The following is a 16,804-nucleotide window of genomic DNA, read 5'->3' as shown; positions in this document are numbered from 1 at the left end:
CCACTGGGCTGAGGATGACCTAAGGATCTATAATGAGATAGGATCCCTGGGGTGTCAGTCAAGGGTAAGGAGAGTGCAACTGTATGCTGAGCCTGCTGCAGATGCATGAGGCTGGGAGAGGGACCTGTCTTTATAAAAAAGTTCCTTCTGTGCGCACCAGCCCTCAGGCCCCTTGAAGTTGGAAACTCTTTTCAACTGCAATTAGATTCTCTCTTCAGTCCCCCATCTTCCACAAAACCCCTACTCCCAAGATGCTGACAGAAAACACTAGAGCTACACAGAAGTGAGGGAGCTATGGTGAGTACCCCAACTTTGTACCATGTGTTACCCCTGGATGACCTGTTCAATGAGACTGGTTTCTCTGCAGGAGACCTCTGGAGGGGGTCAGGTTCTGGAGGGTGCATAGGGTCTAGAGAGATGGAAGAGGAAGGCACCTTATCCCTCCTCCACTTACCAGGAGAGCTTGAATCCTTTCATTAGTACAGTCACGATAATCCACTGATCGTGTCCTTAGCATCCCTGTTACAGCTCCGGAGGTCCCAGGACATATTGGAAAAGATGACGAAGTCCCAAAAGAACAGAATCCCATGTAATGTGACTTGAACACAGAAAGAGAAAGGAGAAAAAGAGAGAGAGGGGGAAGAGAGCCAGAACTATTGCTGCTGCTGCTGGTGCTGCTGCTGTCCCCACTTCCCCCTCTCCCGGCTGAGAGCTGGGCTCGAGGGAGGGAGGTGAAGGGCAGTCTTCTGCAAATCCAGCCCCGGGGCTGGAGCTGCCGAGCTGTTGCTGCCACTGCCAGCTTCTGAAGAGGATGGGTAATGCTGGCAGGGCTGCGCGGAGCAAGCCCTGGAGTTGCCGGCCACAGGGAGGCTAGCCGGCCACCCACCCACCCTCACCTCATACCGGCCTTGAGCAGCCTTGGGGAAGGAAGCCCAGGAGAACCTGGGAGGAGGAGAGCACAAACCTAGCAGAACCTGCACCTCTCTTCCCCCAGGCGGCGGCTCCCGCAGCTCCATATAATCTCCTAATCAATGCAGTACCCAAGCAAAGCACTGCCAGCCACTTCCGCCCATTTAAAGACACAGCACATGTTTTGTCCGGAGATGGGACAGATCATCGGAGATGAGTTGGGAGTGGGGAATGCGGTGCCAGGAAAAAAGAGGAAAGAATCAGAAATCTCTGAAGGGAACGTTTCCATAGGTAAGCCCTAATGGGTTTAAAACATCCCACCCCTGGATCCCAGGTCCTTGCACGCCTCAGGAATCCTAAACTGAGCAGAGCCAAGAGGCAGCTGGTGAGTGCCTAGGTGTCCCCAGGTGGCAGCACAAAACCACCTTAAATAGAATTCTTACTCTTTCCCCAGTGAGGCAGGAAGATCAGCCCACCAGCCCAGCAGTGAGCTTTCAAGTGGTTTAAGCAGGTGGCACACACAGTTCTCTTCCCCTGCTGGGGAAATTGCTGAGAATACCCAGTGCCCGGTGAAGCAGCCACTTTGGAAGTCAGGGCAGCACCTTCCACCACCGGGAAGCAGGAATCCTTTTAAGATGGCCATGAAAGCCCATTTGGGGATTAAACAATATTTTATCACCAATATGAGGATCTAGACCTGGCACAGCACCAAGTAAAGAACTGGGATTTTCGGCTTTACCAGGAACACACAATTCACTGAAAAGGGGGAAGAGGCTCCTAACCCTAACCCTCTAGGCTGGGGACCAGGCGTTCTATCACCAACTTCCCTAGCTGTGTGATTCCTTTTTGTCCTTCTCCACATTAGTGACTATCTGGGTCAGTAATGCGGATGGGTGACAACGAACAAAGAGGAGATTAATTATGAAATAGCAACCTTCAACTGAACCATAATAAAGCTCTTTCCCTGAAACTGGCCTCAACACAATCTACAGACATCCATGTGTCGCATGCACATCATCCACACTTGACTTTCTAAGGTGATACTCTTAAAACAGAAAGCAGACCCAATAATAAGTCATCGTGCCTGTCATTGCTTATTATCTGCCTCCCTCTTTGAGGAGGGTTAGCTCCCTGAAGACAGGGACTGTGTATCATGTTCAGTGCTATATCCTCACAGACTGGGAGTGTCTGTATATGGTAGGGGTATCATAAGCAAGCATTGTCTTGAAATGACCTTATTCAAACTGAACTAAAATACTGCAGTCTCTCTCCAGTGTCCAGATGGTCCAGAAGAAATGCTCTTTAATGTATACTGAGCTTTCAGAGATGAACTCTCAAAGCAGCTCTGGGCTTCAGAGTTACTCTCCATCCAAAGTTCCAAGCCAGACAACACTCATATGCTTCATTGGACTTATGAATACATCTGCAGTTATGTTTTTAAAGTCTATACACAGGTCATACCTTCAGTACAGGGTTTAAAGAGATGCACCACGTCCCAAAAGTGCATAGGGTTATCCTTTCTGTCCTAGAGGATCCACTCAATGGAACCCCTAGGTTGTACTATCCAGCCCCTGGGCAAACCCCCTAGGCAAACATTACTGATAGTATTCCAGGTAGAAATATCTCATCTTGATCCACAAACTGCTCCAATCACAGGTGATGCATAAAACCTGGATCAAAGCTTTCCAAGCACTGGGTTCAATACTCAGCACCATATAAAATAATGGTATTGTGTCCATCTACAATTTAAAAAAGAATTTAAAGAAAACACCCTCCTTTGCAACTACTAATCAGCACATTAAGGGCTCAAGACTTGAGGCACTGTGCTAAGCATTTTACATACATTATCGCATTTAATCCTGGCATCCGTATGTCAAGGTAATCATCATCATGACTTTGCAGATAATGCAGCTGAAGACCAAAGAAGGTACTGTCTTGATTTGTCTAATGCCAAGCAGCCAGCAAGCTGCAGGTTTGGGATTTGAATGACAGCTCGAACTCCAAATCCAATCACTACGTATGTGTATTTAAAATAAAACAAAACAAAACAAAACTCCTTCTCTAGTAGACACGCTGATTTATTAGAGCTCAAATGATCCTAGGACAAAAGAATCCAAAGCAACAAGCAAGACAGGGACTAAGTCAAGGGAGACTCTTCCCTTACTGAGAAGTAGGCTGGTTTGAGTGATGGAGTGGTGGTGGTGGGGTGTGTGTGTGTGTGTGTGTGTGTGTGTGTGTGTGTGTGACATGGAGAGGAAGGGAAGCAGAAGACCTTGGTGGGATGGAAGACAGTTACTTGTCTCGAATTCCCCTTGGCTCTTTTCTTGTTTCAAAACAAGGACCTCTCATGTCTGGAAACTGACTCCATATCTGCAGTGCATAAAGAAAATCTCAAAATATGATGGAAACGTGGCTCTGAAGAGACATGGAGCACAATCTGGCTCCATGTGAAATGGAAAAATGCTCCTCATTCAATGTGTTTTTCCTGTTTTCTCGCAGACAGTGGTCTGTTTGTATAGTTTGGGAAGTTCCCTGACTGGCTGGTGGTACACTGTGAGCTCTGGCATAACCTCTGGGAGCACACACACAGCTTCTCCTTCTTCTGCTGGTTCTCTGCAATCTGGCTCATCCTTGATATTCATATTTCAGGAAGGACACAAATTATTTAGAGAAAGCTAGACTCCAAAAAATTCCATGTCTGGCAATATGGCACATAAACTAGATGAAATAAAACAGAGCAAAAAAGGAAAATCTTTTTAAATGCTTGACGTATAGCAGGGCTCAGTGGTGCATGCCTGTAATCCCAATGACTCAGAAGGCTGAGGCAGGAGGATCTCCAAGTTCAAGGCCAGTCTGGGCAACTTGGAGAGACCCTCTCTCAAATAAATATAACTGAAAAACAAACAAACAACAAAAAAAAAAGATGCGGCTAGTGATGTAGTTCTGTGGTTCTGTAGTAGAGCACCACTAGGTTCAATCCCCAGTACTGCAAAAAAAAAAAAAAAAAAAAAAAAGTGATGTGCTATCAAAAAATAAAATAGTGGGGCTGGGGTTGTGGCTCAGCGGCAGAGCACTCGCCTCGCACATGGAAGACCCTGAGTTCGATCCTCAGCACCACATACAAAAATAAACAAGTGAAATAAAGGTGTTGTGTCCAACTACAACTAAAAAATAAATATTAAAAAAATAATAATAATAAAAATAAAATAGGAAAAGAAATACATAGTTTTAAAACATAGTGATGGCAGAAACCAATAAAACTGGGCTTGGGTTTTCAAGACCTCACAGCACAGAGAGAGAACTGCAAAAGAGATAACTACTGGTAGTGAAAGGGTTAAAAGGAGACTGGCCTCATCAAGAGGACCCTGGTGAGCTATACTCTCACTGCAAGGGTGAACTTGAAAGAAACTCACAAATGCTGCCCAGGAACTAAAAGGAAAATTGCCCGTCCTAAACCTTTGACACGGAACAAAGGAAGACAATCAATCTCCCTTGGTAATTTATAATCACAAACTGATCCTTACACCAACTACGCCTGACTGTAGCCAGAGAGTTTCCTAAACAACTCACAAAAACCCAATATCCATGAAAGAAAAGAAATATAAATTAAATCATAATAAAAATTAAGAAATAATGTTATTCAGAGAAAAAACAAGCAAAGCTTTTCTGGGAGAAAATATTTGCAACACGTATTGAGCAAAGAATTCACAGGGGTTTCTAAACATTCCTTTACAGCCAGGAGAAAAAGACATTAGAAAAATAAGCAAAAGATTTGAATATGTGCTTTTAGAAGAAGAAACAGTCAAGAAACATAAAAAGATACTCGGCTTCATTAGCACTGGGGAAAATAAAAATCTGGAACGCCAGTATGTGCCATGTCAGACTCAACTGATTGGTGAAAATTTGAAAGTCCAACCATATCAAGTGTTGGAAAGGAGCTTGTGGCAGTGTATATTGATCCAACTACTTATGAAATCATCAGGAATTATGAAGTTGAGCAGCTGTATCCCCTAACACTGTCAACCTTTCTACCATACTACTGCCCTAACTGAAGCAACTCATTTTAGAAAACATGAGAAACTTTACACAAAACTCTATCAAAACAAAATAAAAAACCTGTAAACTAATCTCTATCAATTGAAAGGATAAATACCACATGATTTGATTATCTATCTATCTATTTATTTATTGCGGTACTAGTGTTTAAAGCCAAGGACCTATGCATGCTACACAAGCACTCTACCACTGAACTACATCCAGCTTTCTTATTTTATTTCGAGACAGGGTCTCACTAAGTTGCTCAAGCTGGCTTGAACTTTCAATCCTCCTGCCTCAGCCTCCTGAATACCTGAGATTACAGGTTTGCACCCTAATGCTTGGCAAGTTGCAGTATTTCCTTTAAGTAGAATGGTATCCAGCCCCCGAAAATGTACAAATCACTGTGACATCACATGGAGTGAAAGAATCTCAGAAGCCTGAAGTTGAAGAAAGGTGGTGAGTCAATGAAGAATACATAAAGTATGTCCATGCATATATGAACAAAGAAAACTAATGCTTACACTCTATATCCATAAGATAAAAAAAGTGAGGGAACAACCAAGTCTTTCAGAATGGTGTTAGCAGGACAAGAGGTATGCCAATATTTATCATTTTTTAATACTTTATACATATTTTATAGCTTTTCCTTATTTTTGCTTCCTAATCAGAATATGACAATAAGCAAAATTTCTGCCTCATTTTAAATTCACCATTTGTATTTTAGAAAGATCTCAAATTATTTTGCATCTGGTTTGATGAAAACAATCTTAACAAAAACAATAACCAGAAAACAATTCAACATCAATTTCTATCAACTTGATGAAAGAGGGGAGGGGAGGAGTCTACTCATAAGAATGTTTTATTACCTGCATTTTCAAAAATCTAAGTTTTGGGATATGGCTCACGGATATTGACTTGATTAATATAAAGTTGGTTTGTGTCACTCTAAGTCTCTTGCTACAATGGTTTCTCCCAGATTTTACTGGGTTTGGAGAGAAGCTTGAAAGTTCCTTTTTTATTTCAATTGCTTTGGCTTTTTCTTGACCTCCTAGGAGCCTTAAGGTCTCGCCCACTGTGGTGCTGTTCTTTTCCTAATCCAACAAAAACAATCATTGTCATTTCTTGCTTCATCCATAAACAGGGACTCGAATAGTGAGAGACATTACCATTCAACCAGAGCAAACTGCTGGTGATGTCCTGTACCACCCAAGACCCCTCCTCTGGTCAAGGCAAATCTGGAAGCTGTGAATCTAAATAAACCTCCAGTCCCACTGGGCAGAACCCAAAGGAGAATTCAGCCCTCCCGACTCCCATCCTCCCCATCTGGGGTTCTTGCCACCAGTGGAAGTTCCTGACTCCTCATGACCTTGGTTGGTAAGTCACTCCAAGCCTCTGGCTCCATATCTGGAGCAGAAAATGGACAGCATGACCCTTGAGGCTCTTCTATCTCAAGTTCTCCGGACTCGGTGCTGCACTCACTCCACCCCTTCTCTGGAGGAGAGCAGGGCTGCAGCAGCAGGGCAGAGCTGCATGTCTCTAGTTGCTGGCAAAACTGGGGCAGAGCGGTGCTGCAGTCACACGCTGGGGAATCAAAGCTCCAGGCTCAGGCAGGGGAGTCATCAGGCGTGGAGAGTGTTATATTTAAGGAGCATTTTGGAGGTCAGGAAGCAAGCTAGAGAGGAGAGGAGTGGCGGGGGAGGGCGCAGACTCCTAAACACTCCATTTCAACAACAAGCCTCATCATCATCTCCTAGCCAGAACCCTCTTCCAAACTCCAAAATGCAGTCAATAGAGGCTGTGTGAGGGGCCAGGCAGATGGCCAGGGCTGCACCGATCAGGTGCTCCCCACCACTTCCCTGTCCCCTCCCTTCCTTCCTCCCTCCCTCAGCGCTCTCCTCTCCCCACCCTCTGCCACTATTAGTCACTGGCTCTGGGGTGACAGTGTAGGCTGCAGGCATTGGCCTTGCCTTCTGGTCTGTTCATCTGTGTCAGCTCCCAGCTTGGAGCCTCCTGAGTGAGCCCCTCCCCTTCTATTTTTCCTACCCTATGCAGCACACTCCTGCCCTGCAGCTTCACCATCCCAATGAAGCATCACTGCACAGGAAGGCCAGCACCTGGCCGCAGAGCTGGCAGGGGCAGGCAGGCTTGAGGGTGGAGCAAGAAGCGCTGTTTCAAGAATGCTTCTTTCTGCCACTCGGACCTCAAGGATTTGCTTGGGGTGCTGGAATCTAAAAAAATAAAAAAGACAAAATCCAACCTTCTTTGCCCCTCCTTCACAATCTGCTAATCCAGAATGTGCCTTCAGGCAATAACAGGATGAGCAAAGTCAAAACCAGACTCTATAATCAGCTTCATTCTGACTTCAGAAAAGCAGGAAAGAGAAGTCAGGACTGAAGCTCTGGAGGCGTTCCACAGATGGGTATCACCATCCCTCCATCCTGTAAACTGGTTGCACACACGTGAAGTCCTGGGATTCTCAGTGTTATGGGCCAGGCTATCTGGGCAAGTCATGTAAGAAATGCTTCTCCCATGGGAAGCCCCACCTCTGTATTCACCAAGAGTTGCTTAACATAGCATGTTTGGCAACACAAAATGGCAATTCTCATACAATGTAAAAGTGTTCTCTCTTTGGTTCCCATTTTTCTCGGACAATGTACCCTATCAGAGATTGATTGTCTAGATGTTAGTAACCATTCTTTAACTTGTACTCAATTAGGGATGTTGGTCCACTCCCTTTTCTACTTATGATCTTAGATCTCATGATCTAAATGATTTGTTGATGGTTTTGAATCATAATAATAGCCACTTGTGCTTTAATATGGTTTTGGACTATAAAACGGTGTACTCAAACCCCAGGAGAGGGTTGAAGGGTATAGACTTGCAGCCCACCCCCTTGGCCCACCAGTAAAGTTTCTGTCTCCTTCTTTAAGATCAACTTGGTGATTTATTGCAATCTTGCCTTAACAACAGCAACCCAGTAAAGTGCTGAGACACACTTAACAGAAGAAGAAACTAAGGCGCAGGTACCACCAGCCCATCGATAAAGTGAAACAACCAGCCCTCCTTGGGATCCACAGGTTCCTCAGACAAGGATTCAACTAACAGTGGTTGGAAAATATTTGGGGGGGAAACTGTGTCTATACTGAAGACGTACATACTCTTTTTTTCTTGTCATTAGTTCCTAAACCATACAGTAAACAACTATTTACATGTAATTTACATTGCATTAGGTATTATAAGTAACTCAGAGATGATTTAATGCATATGGGAGAATGTGTATAGGTTACATGCAAATATCACACAATATCATATAAGGGACTTGACCAATGAGGGATTGTTGTATCTGCAAGGCATCCCAGAACCAAATCACCATGAATACTGGGGAATGCTGCATTTGGTTAAAAGAGTAAAAACAAAATAGTTAAGTATATTGCTAAGGACCACAGGACCTCTCACCCAGTCTAGCCTGGGGACCTCTTCTTTTGCCAGGCCATACGTGGTAATTATTTCCAACACTCAACACAGAGCCCAAATAAGACTCTCTCGCGCACGCATTGAAGCAGCTCTTGACGCTCCTCTTCCAAAGAGATTTCCAACTTGATGATAAATTTCATTGGCCCACACCCTGTATGGTGATGGAGATCTCTAAGAGGACTTCCCCTCTAGATCCTACCTTCCCCTTCCTCTTCCCCTCCAAAATCAGTCCTGGCTTCCTGAATGCTTGGCTGCCTGCTCAGTGCTGGTTTATCTGTGTCCTGGATCATAAGACCTCCTCTGCTGATAAACAGAAGGGCAGCCCCTGGGAGGTGAACCCAACTGCCAGAAAGATACACACGCCCCAGAAAACCCCACCGCCCAGGAGAGAGAAAGGCTGCCTGATCCACTCATCATTTTAATTACATGCATAACAGAAGAAGACGTCTCTCCTGCCAGATGGAAGAGAAGAGGCAGATTTCTAATTACCCCCCTGCTCCTCCTGGCTTATCCTCAGGAGAAACTCAGGGTGACTGATGAGGTTAGGGACCCAGGAGAGTGCTCAGGTTCTCCCAGGAAGGGAGCACCCACACACCCACAGCCAGCTGCCTCGTGCTCTCCTCCCACTGTGTGGGGATTTCTCTTGTTCATCTAAGTTACATGTGAGTATTACCATGAATAGAAAAGAAAAAAAAATGGATGAATTGAGTATTACTCATTTAACAGCAAAAGTCTCCTGGCCAAGGACACAGCAAGAATCTATTGTTGGCAGAGAAGCTACTTGCTGGAATGACAAGCCTAGAAAAACCGCATTCTTAACTGACCGAAGACTGACACCAGTCCCTGAGGCTTGTAATGTGGTTTAGCCCGGGATTTGGAATTAGACTTGAGTTCAAATTCATATTTACCAGCTCTGTGACCTTGAGCAAGTTACCTCATTTCTCCAAGCCTCAGCTCCTTCATCTATAAAAGGGTGACGATGACGCTACCAGGTTGTCAGGAGTCAACATAAAAGCAAGTAAGTGCTCAGTGCATTTTAACCATTTTTATATTATTTCCAACGAGTATCCACAAAACCATGCTACCTGCTACAAAAACCAAAGACTCCATTTCTATGCATCCGGATCTACTTTTTCTAATTTTCCTATTTTGCTGGTGATTTTTTTTTAAAAAAATCATTTGGGTGTGTGTTATGTATGTTAGATTAGCTAACTATTTATTCAACAATATTTATCAAGTGCATAGGATGGTCAGGACCCAGGCAACTCATGATAATATTTCAATAAATCCAAGGTCCTCCTTGCTCTCTAGAAGCTTATAATCTAATAAGGAAACCAAGACATGGGGATTAATTAAGTATCGTAAAGTGTAAAACAATAATTTCCAAAGAGAGGCATATCTAATCAGGACACGTTGCCCCCGTATTTCAAAACGATCATAGGTTTATAAACATGATGCTAATTTTTTTATCAGCTGACAAGCAATGGTGAACACTCTCAGCCTACACTATGTCTATGATAACTATTTTCTTTTTTTTCCACATTTTTATTGGTGCATTATAATGCAATAATTATTTCTTGATTAGTCTGGTCTTAACACAAAAGCATTAGCCAGAAATGGCATCCAATATTTATCATCATGCTTTACGGGGACAAGAACTTCCTATTTGCATGACAGGTGTCTAGAAATAGTGCCTTCGGAACATATTGCTACTATCACTGCCAATAAGTGCAGGTTTATTTGGATGGAGCAGAATGCATCTAATGAGTTGGGTTTTGAAAAATTCACTTTTTACCAGTAGGGGATTTTCTCATCAGCCCTCAAGGTCGGGGGGGGGGGAAAATGCTTACAGGTATTTCAGAGCCTGAGACCCACTTCTGAAATCCTCTGAGCATCACAATATTACAACTGAAAAGAGATTGGCATGTCATGAGTAAACCTAAGAGTTCAGCTTCCATCTATCTTGTGACCTTTACCATTCAATAAATGCACCTGTGCCTTCTGCACTAAGCCACCAGCCACCTTTGATGGCCCAGGGGCACCCAAGTGCTGGTGTAGAGCAAGATGAAGTTTTCCCATGATTTCATGATGAATTGGGGGAAATCAGGATAACGAGGTAAGTTTTCATAAAGCTGTATATTGAACTTTGTTTTCCATAGCATGTCCTTTTACATTTTGTGTTAAAATGTTCTTTAAATGTAAACAATGATCGTGGCAGTTGTTAGTTTAGTTCAGCTATCTCTTATTTGTAAAATGAACATCTGGTAATTCTGAGCTCATCTACCATTTTTAAATTTCTCCTCAAAATTCAAAAATCCAGACTCCTCCAGGAAAAAGACTTTCCTCAGTTCTAAGATCTCTCTTCCACTGTAGGGAGAGGGCAAGTGCTGAGATGTGGTTACCCAAAGAGCTTCATGCCTTTTGATGGTCAAATGGGTCACAGAAGTCGCTAATCTAGTGGTGAATGTTCTAAACACCTTGGAGAGAGGGTGGTGACTCCCAAGTATATATGTGAGTCTACTACCACTCCCCTAACCTCAAACACAGGCTTCTTTTCTTGTTTTTCTTTTTTGGTACCAGGGAGGGATTGAACCCAGAGGCACTTAACCACTGAGCCACATCCCCCCCCCACCACCTTTTTTTTAAAATTTGGGACAGGGTCTCACTAAGTTGCTTAGGGCCTTGCTAAGTTGCTAAGGCTAGCCTCGAACTTGCAATCCTCCTGCCTCAGGCACTGGAGCTGTTGGGATTACAGGTAAGTGCCACCATGCCTGGCTCTCAGACAGATTTCTAATTGTCCAGGAACTATATCACCTATCTGTCTCATGGGCACTCAAAGCCAGACTGAGTAATGAAAACTGCTCACTGCCCCACTGCATCTCCTGTATGTATCTCAATAAACAACACCACAGCTACCAAACCACCCAGTCAAAAACTGAGCACTCACCTTAGATTGGCTCTAATTAATTAGGGACTCAGGTCGTCCCTAAGTCATCACTTAATTAAGTGCTAAGATCTATCAGTCTAGTCCCCAGCTAGTTTATTTCCTCTCAGTTTTCACCGGCCTTTCACTTCTCATTTTTCCATTTACATCTGGCCTTACTCTCTTCTATTTGTTTATTCACCAAGCATTGTAATCTATCATATGCCAAGTAAATGCTAGATGCTAAGGTTTCCGTCAGCTAACAAACAAAAACACACGTCTCCTGTCCTCAAGAAGCTCACTGTCCAATACAAGAACACAGACTTGTAAGAAAGAAAAAAATACAGTGTTGGAGGTGGAGCAAAATGACGAAATTACCATCCCATATTTGTCTACCTGTGAACCTGAGGACACTTTCTCAAAGGCAGATCTGATTATACCTTAAAAGTCCTCCCATTGTTCCCAGGACCTTCCAGTCTCTATGGCAAGGCTTTCCTGGCCCCACTTAGGTTTCTTGTTCCATCTTCGGCATCCCATCATACCCGTGCATCCTAACCCCCGTCCTTCCACAGTACTAGTGGCCTGGACTCTGCCGATTCCTGACTCCCTCTCTTGTGCAGCAGACCTCAACACCAGCAGCCACCGTGCGGTGAGCACCCATGGGTGGCATTTCGCCTAAGTCATCATCTAATCCCTGCAATGACTCTATTGGGTCATGATATGCTCATTTACAAAAAAGAAAAATGAGGCAGAAAAGGTCTGGGATAACTAACTCAAGCTCACAGAGCAGACAGTGACAGAGTCAGCATTTGAACTCAGAGATGGTCAATTCCACATCACAGATAGGTCCACTCTCCTTTCTGGTCCCCTTGATAAACTCTCAGATCAAATATCATTTCCGTGACAAAGCCCTTCATGGCCTGCCCAGTCAAGCAATGCTTCAGTGCTTCCCGGTGACCAACACCTCTCTACCTGCCCTTATTACCTTGGGCAGCCATAATTTGTTTACCTGTCTGTCTCCCCCAAGAACCCAGGAGCACCTGCTCACAGTGATTGTGTACTGTTCATCTCTAAAACTGCCACACTTCACTCTGCTAGCATAAAAATCAGCATTTAATCAACACTTGTTGAATGATGGATTAATAAATGCTCCCCAACCTCTTTTTGCAAAGTTGAGGTAAAACTCTCAAGACACAATTGATCATGTATGTATCTTAACAGTCCGATCAGGACACAGATGGCCTCATCTGAAAGTACGAACTTTAAGAAAAAGAAAAAAAAAAAGGACAGCGCTCTGGGAATGCAATAATACGCCTCAAAATGCAGCTTCCCAGAAATGGAGTCGATCTCCAAAGTCCTCCAAGTACTAAAGAGAAGCTAATGGGGAGTGTAGTTACCAAGAGTTGCCATACCTCAACCCAAAGATATTTCATTCTGGGGTAACTTAACCTGGGACATTGGGGGTAAGGGAAATGATAGGAACAATAGCTTGCAAATAAAAGAGGACCAGCAGGCAGGGGAGATGCATTTGCATTTGCATGTATTTAGGCTTTTAATAAAGGATATCAGGATATCCAAATTATGCAAATGACTTACTAGTGAGTCACAAGGCAAAATTTAACTTAACCCTGTAGCTGCTTTCATACATTCACAGGAATCCAGTACATCAGCTATAATGTACAGCTTTGCTTTTGTACCTGCGTTTCAGACTTTGTGAGTTATACACACAGGACACACCTTGGATCAGTTAAAGGTTCTTAAACTTTGAGTGCTAAGCTTTCTGAGGAGCTGTGAAAGCCATGGATATGCTCCCCAGAAAACACACAGGGATAGACTGGATAAACATCTGTGCACCAATGAAAGAGGCTCATGAACACAATCCTTTAGGCCACCCAAGGTCCTCAGTAGTGAACAGGCTAACAAGGAAAATGCCTGAACTAATCCCCTTCCAAAGGGTTTGGAGAAGAGAAGTTTATAGAAGAGCCAGGATTGAATGGCACCTGCTTCTGTAGCCAATAAAGTTTGCTCTTATGGTCAAGTCCTAAAGCCAAATGCTAGAACTCAGGACTAACCTAGCACCAAGGTCCAATTCTTAACCTGATTTGCAACATGAACTAAGAAATAGAAAGGCCTACAAAAAGAGGCTGTCTCTGATTCTACACCCATATATGCAAATGCAAGCATAAACACATCTCTCCAAAGTAACCACAGAAGAACTCCCTAATGTCCCCAAATCACACCTGGCTCAGGGCACTCAGCATGCCACCCTCTGAGAACGAGCAGGTTAATAAGCCACTTAACAACTTCAAGAGTTGGTTTACTAGCAGGACTACAAGGCCCTGGTGTTACAGACACCCCAGGCAGCAGTAATCCAACCAGATAGCAAACTGCTCGCAGCAAATTATTTTGGATCCAAACACGGCCGCAGATGCCTGCTCCCATGGCTGCCTCTGCACACTGCCAAGGGGACTCAGCACCTTGTACCATCCCATGTACAAAGTGGATACTCAAATGTTCATGAAAGAAGGGGAAAGAGACAGAAAGAGGAGGGGAAAGACCAGGGAGAACTGTTCTCATTTCATTTGCTCTCCCTAACTCCTTTCTTCAAGTAAGTGACAGAGCTAAGCTAGTTAAAACAACAGATGAATGTAATTTTCACCTTTGTGTAAACTAACAGCTGAAAGCCAAGAGAGGTTAAGTAAGTTGAATATAATCACACAGCATGTGGAGGTGGGAAAAGGAGCTGAAAACCCAACTCTTATAATTCCTGGCGACCTGCCCTAACCACAGTAACACATTACTGACTGCGGCACCTTTGCTTCTTGGGCCTCCTATCTCACTCTCTCTTCCATACACAACACAGGGTACCCAACCTGCTCCAGAAGTCTCAGTGTCTTTGAGTCTTCCATCTCAGAGAGAAAGGAGACCCTGCCATCTGGCCAAAAGCAAGATTCCCAGCAAGGACCAAACTGTTCTGGAAGGACTACAAGTGTCCCCCTGCACACAGGAACTGGACAGGGGCTGTACAGATTCAGCCTTCTTAGATGCCCCATCCACTCCCAAATGCTCAAGCTCGTTGTTTGAAAAAATACACAGAAAAACCAATTTCCAATCACAAGCAGGATCCAGGAGAGACGAGGAAGCCGCCTCAGCAACGCCCTCTAGTGTGCCCACAGGGTTCACGCAGCGCAGCACCCAGGCACCATTCCCTGGAGGGACGCCCCGCCCTGCCATTGGGGCATCGCCTGAGAGGTGGGAGGGGACGGCGGCAGCATCTGCCACTCAGACACCAACTCCTCACCAATCCCAAGGCCAACATCTGCTGCAGGATAAGAGGCAGACTGCTCCAGGACCGTCCAGCCCACACCAACCCCACCCAGCCCTTACACAACAGGCAGAGGGAAAGAGGAGCAAACGGAAGGTGAAAGGAAGTGCGGAGATGACACAAATGGAGTAAGAAAGCGCTGTAGTGTGGGCAAGAGGCAGAGAAGAGGACGAATAAAGGAGAGGAGAGTCGAAAAGGAGACAGGATGGAGAGAAACAGAAAATGTCCAAAAACTAAAGAAAAGGACAGGTACAGAAGTGAGTCCAGAGCAAAGCTACAGATCCGTCCGCCCCCCTCCTGCCCCTCCATCCACCCACTCGGTCGTCCAGACACACGCAGGTGGCTAGTGCTTTGCAGGACCAGGCACCTCCTCCCCTCTCCTGAGGTCTTGTGCGCACGCCATCGCCCTCCACTCTGACACAGCCCTGGATGCTCAGGAGTGGTGGGCTGAGGGAGAGGAGGGGAGAGATAAGTGAACCAAAGGCAGAACTTGCCAAGCGAAGCCACTTACGCACAGTGCGGCCGGCAGCATTTCCATCCTACCTTTGCTGTTGCCATGTCAGCCGGCTCCATGATCTCTGCTTGGCCTAAGGAGCAGCCGCACCATCCAGAGAGAAAAGGCAGAGTCACAAATGTCCACCCACAAAGGAACAAACCACCCCTCTTGGAAGGTCTGGGGCAACAAGGGACCTACTTCCACTCTCTAGCAGATCCCCTGGGACTTCCTTTGTTGGTAGCGAGGGGAGCCCTAGGGCCCCCAGCAAATCAGAGGGCCTGCCTGTGTTCCCACAGACGCCCATGAGGCTGAATCAGGGGGCATCTCCCCTCACCTGGCACTTGACCCCAGGAGTGCAGGTGGGTCTGGCCAGGCTCCCCCTGCTGGGGGAGTGAGTGCAGAGGTGGCGGCCCTGCCCTCCCATCACTGCCGGTTAGTACCCACAGGTCAGAAAGAGGGGCGCATGTGAGCTGAGGCCAGCTGGCGGGTGCTGAGCAAGTGCTGGGGTAGCAGGAAGGGAGAGGGCTCAGGGCTGGCGGGGGCAGGTGTGAGAACCTCGAGAGGGTGCAGGCACTCAGATGGAAGCAGGAAGGTGCTGTGCAAGGGGATGCCGGAGCCATAAAGCCGGAGCCCAGCCTGGCAAGGTGGAGAATGCAGAGGGACAGGAATTCGCCCGCTGGAGCCACTCACCTGGCAATAACATTCAGACTGACTGAGGCCTACACAGGAGCCGGGAGCGGGCGGCTCACACCCCCTACTCCACTCCCAGAGACTCACAGCCTCTGTCTAAAGGTACATGAGAGCAGCCGGCAGCCTGGCTGAATCTGCAGAGGCCCCTGGCTCCGGTGGAGCAGCCTGATTGGAGGAGCAGGATGACTTCATCCAGCCCCATTCATCACTCTAGGTTTCCTGCCCAGCAGGGACAGGCCGCTCTGCTCGCAGTGACTATAGCTTCCTCTCAGGCTGGCTTCTCCAGCAGCCTGGGACAGGCTGTATCTGTCAGGGGGCAGCCTGGGGAAGGGGATCCGAGCTTGCCCACCCCCAGGACCTCCAGGGAAGAGAAGAATGGGATTTTTTCACATAGCTGAGGAAGTGCAAGGAGTCTGCTGACAATAGGCTGCACATATTCACTGTGTGTTTGCCAGCGCAGGGACCAGCATCCACACAATGCTCCTAAGAAGCAAGCTGTAAGCACTGACCTTCCTGCCAAAAAAAAAAAAAAGGTAGAGGAGATATTTCTCTCCCAATCAGAGAGAATAACCTATGGAAAAACAGATCCCCATCCCCAGCATCCCTGAGTACCTCCCTCCTGGAGTTATCCTACCAGCAGCTCCGCTCTCCCAGGTCCTGTGATGTTCTCATCTGAGCTGGTGGTGACAACACTTGACTCCCTCATATGCAGAGTTTCAGACCCTCAAAAGGTTATAGGAAGGGGAACTTACAGCCACAGTTCCATTTTTACAGATGAGAAACCCAAGGCCCAGAAAATAAGTCAGAGGGTCAATGCAAGACCATCAGCCTCCTGGAGCTCACTGCCACAAGGACCCCTACCTGGAAAATGGTGAGATCCTGAAAGAAATGATCCCTCTTCACTTCCTTTCTCCCTTCCTCCCCCACGCTTACTCCCAGTGCAACCCCT

The 16,804-nt window shown here is 45.8% G+C and overlaps 1 protein-coding gene and 1 long non-coding RNA gene across 28 annotated transcripts in view; one reads left to right on the top strand and one right to left on the bottom strand.

Moving 5' to 3' along the window:
- Positions 1-16,804, bottom strand: part of Gramd1b (GRAM domain containing 1B) — a 273,207-nt gene that overhangs the window by 123,934 nt on the left and 132,469 nt on the right. Inside the window, exons 1-2 of one of the 27 annotated variants that reach the window (XM_078047215.1) lie at positions 15,856-15,940; positions 15,213-15,256 (exon numbers count right to left, since the gene is read on the bottom strand). The exons of 20 other annotated variants lie outside the window; for them this stretch is intronic. Coding sequence is in view for 4 of the 7 variants with exons in the window: in XM_078047222.1 (XP_077903348.1) it covers positions 15,229-15,256 (28 nt within the window). In the remaining 3 variants the exon portion in view is untranslated. Of the gene's footprint in view, positions 1-454; positions 875-964; positions 1,076-15,180; positions 15,257-15,855; positions 15,941-16,804 lie in introns of those variants that run through there. 6 more of the 27 variants (XM_078047211.1, XM_078047222.1, XM_078047221.1 and 3 more) reach the window with 6 other exon arrangements.
- On the top strand, positions 8,545-16,401 carry LOC144377215 (uncharacterized). Its single transcript, XR_013437964.1, has 2 exons — positions 8,545-9,439; positions 14,208-16,401. It is a non-coding gene; the product is annotated as an uncharacterized LOC144377215 (long non-coding RNA).

The sequence above is a fragment of the Ictidomys tridecemlineatus genome, chromosome 4 (genome assembly GCF_052094955.1).
Source record: "Ictidomys tridecemlineatus isolate mIctTri1 chromosome 4, mIctTri1.hap1, whole genome shotgun sequence".
NCBI lineage: Eukaryota > Metazoa > Chordata > Mammalia > Rodentia > Sciuridae > Ictidomys > Ictidomys tridecemlineatus.
The sequence above is the reverse complement of the archived record's forward strand: the minus strand, read 5'-3'. Positions and strand labels throughout refer to the sequence as shown.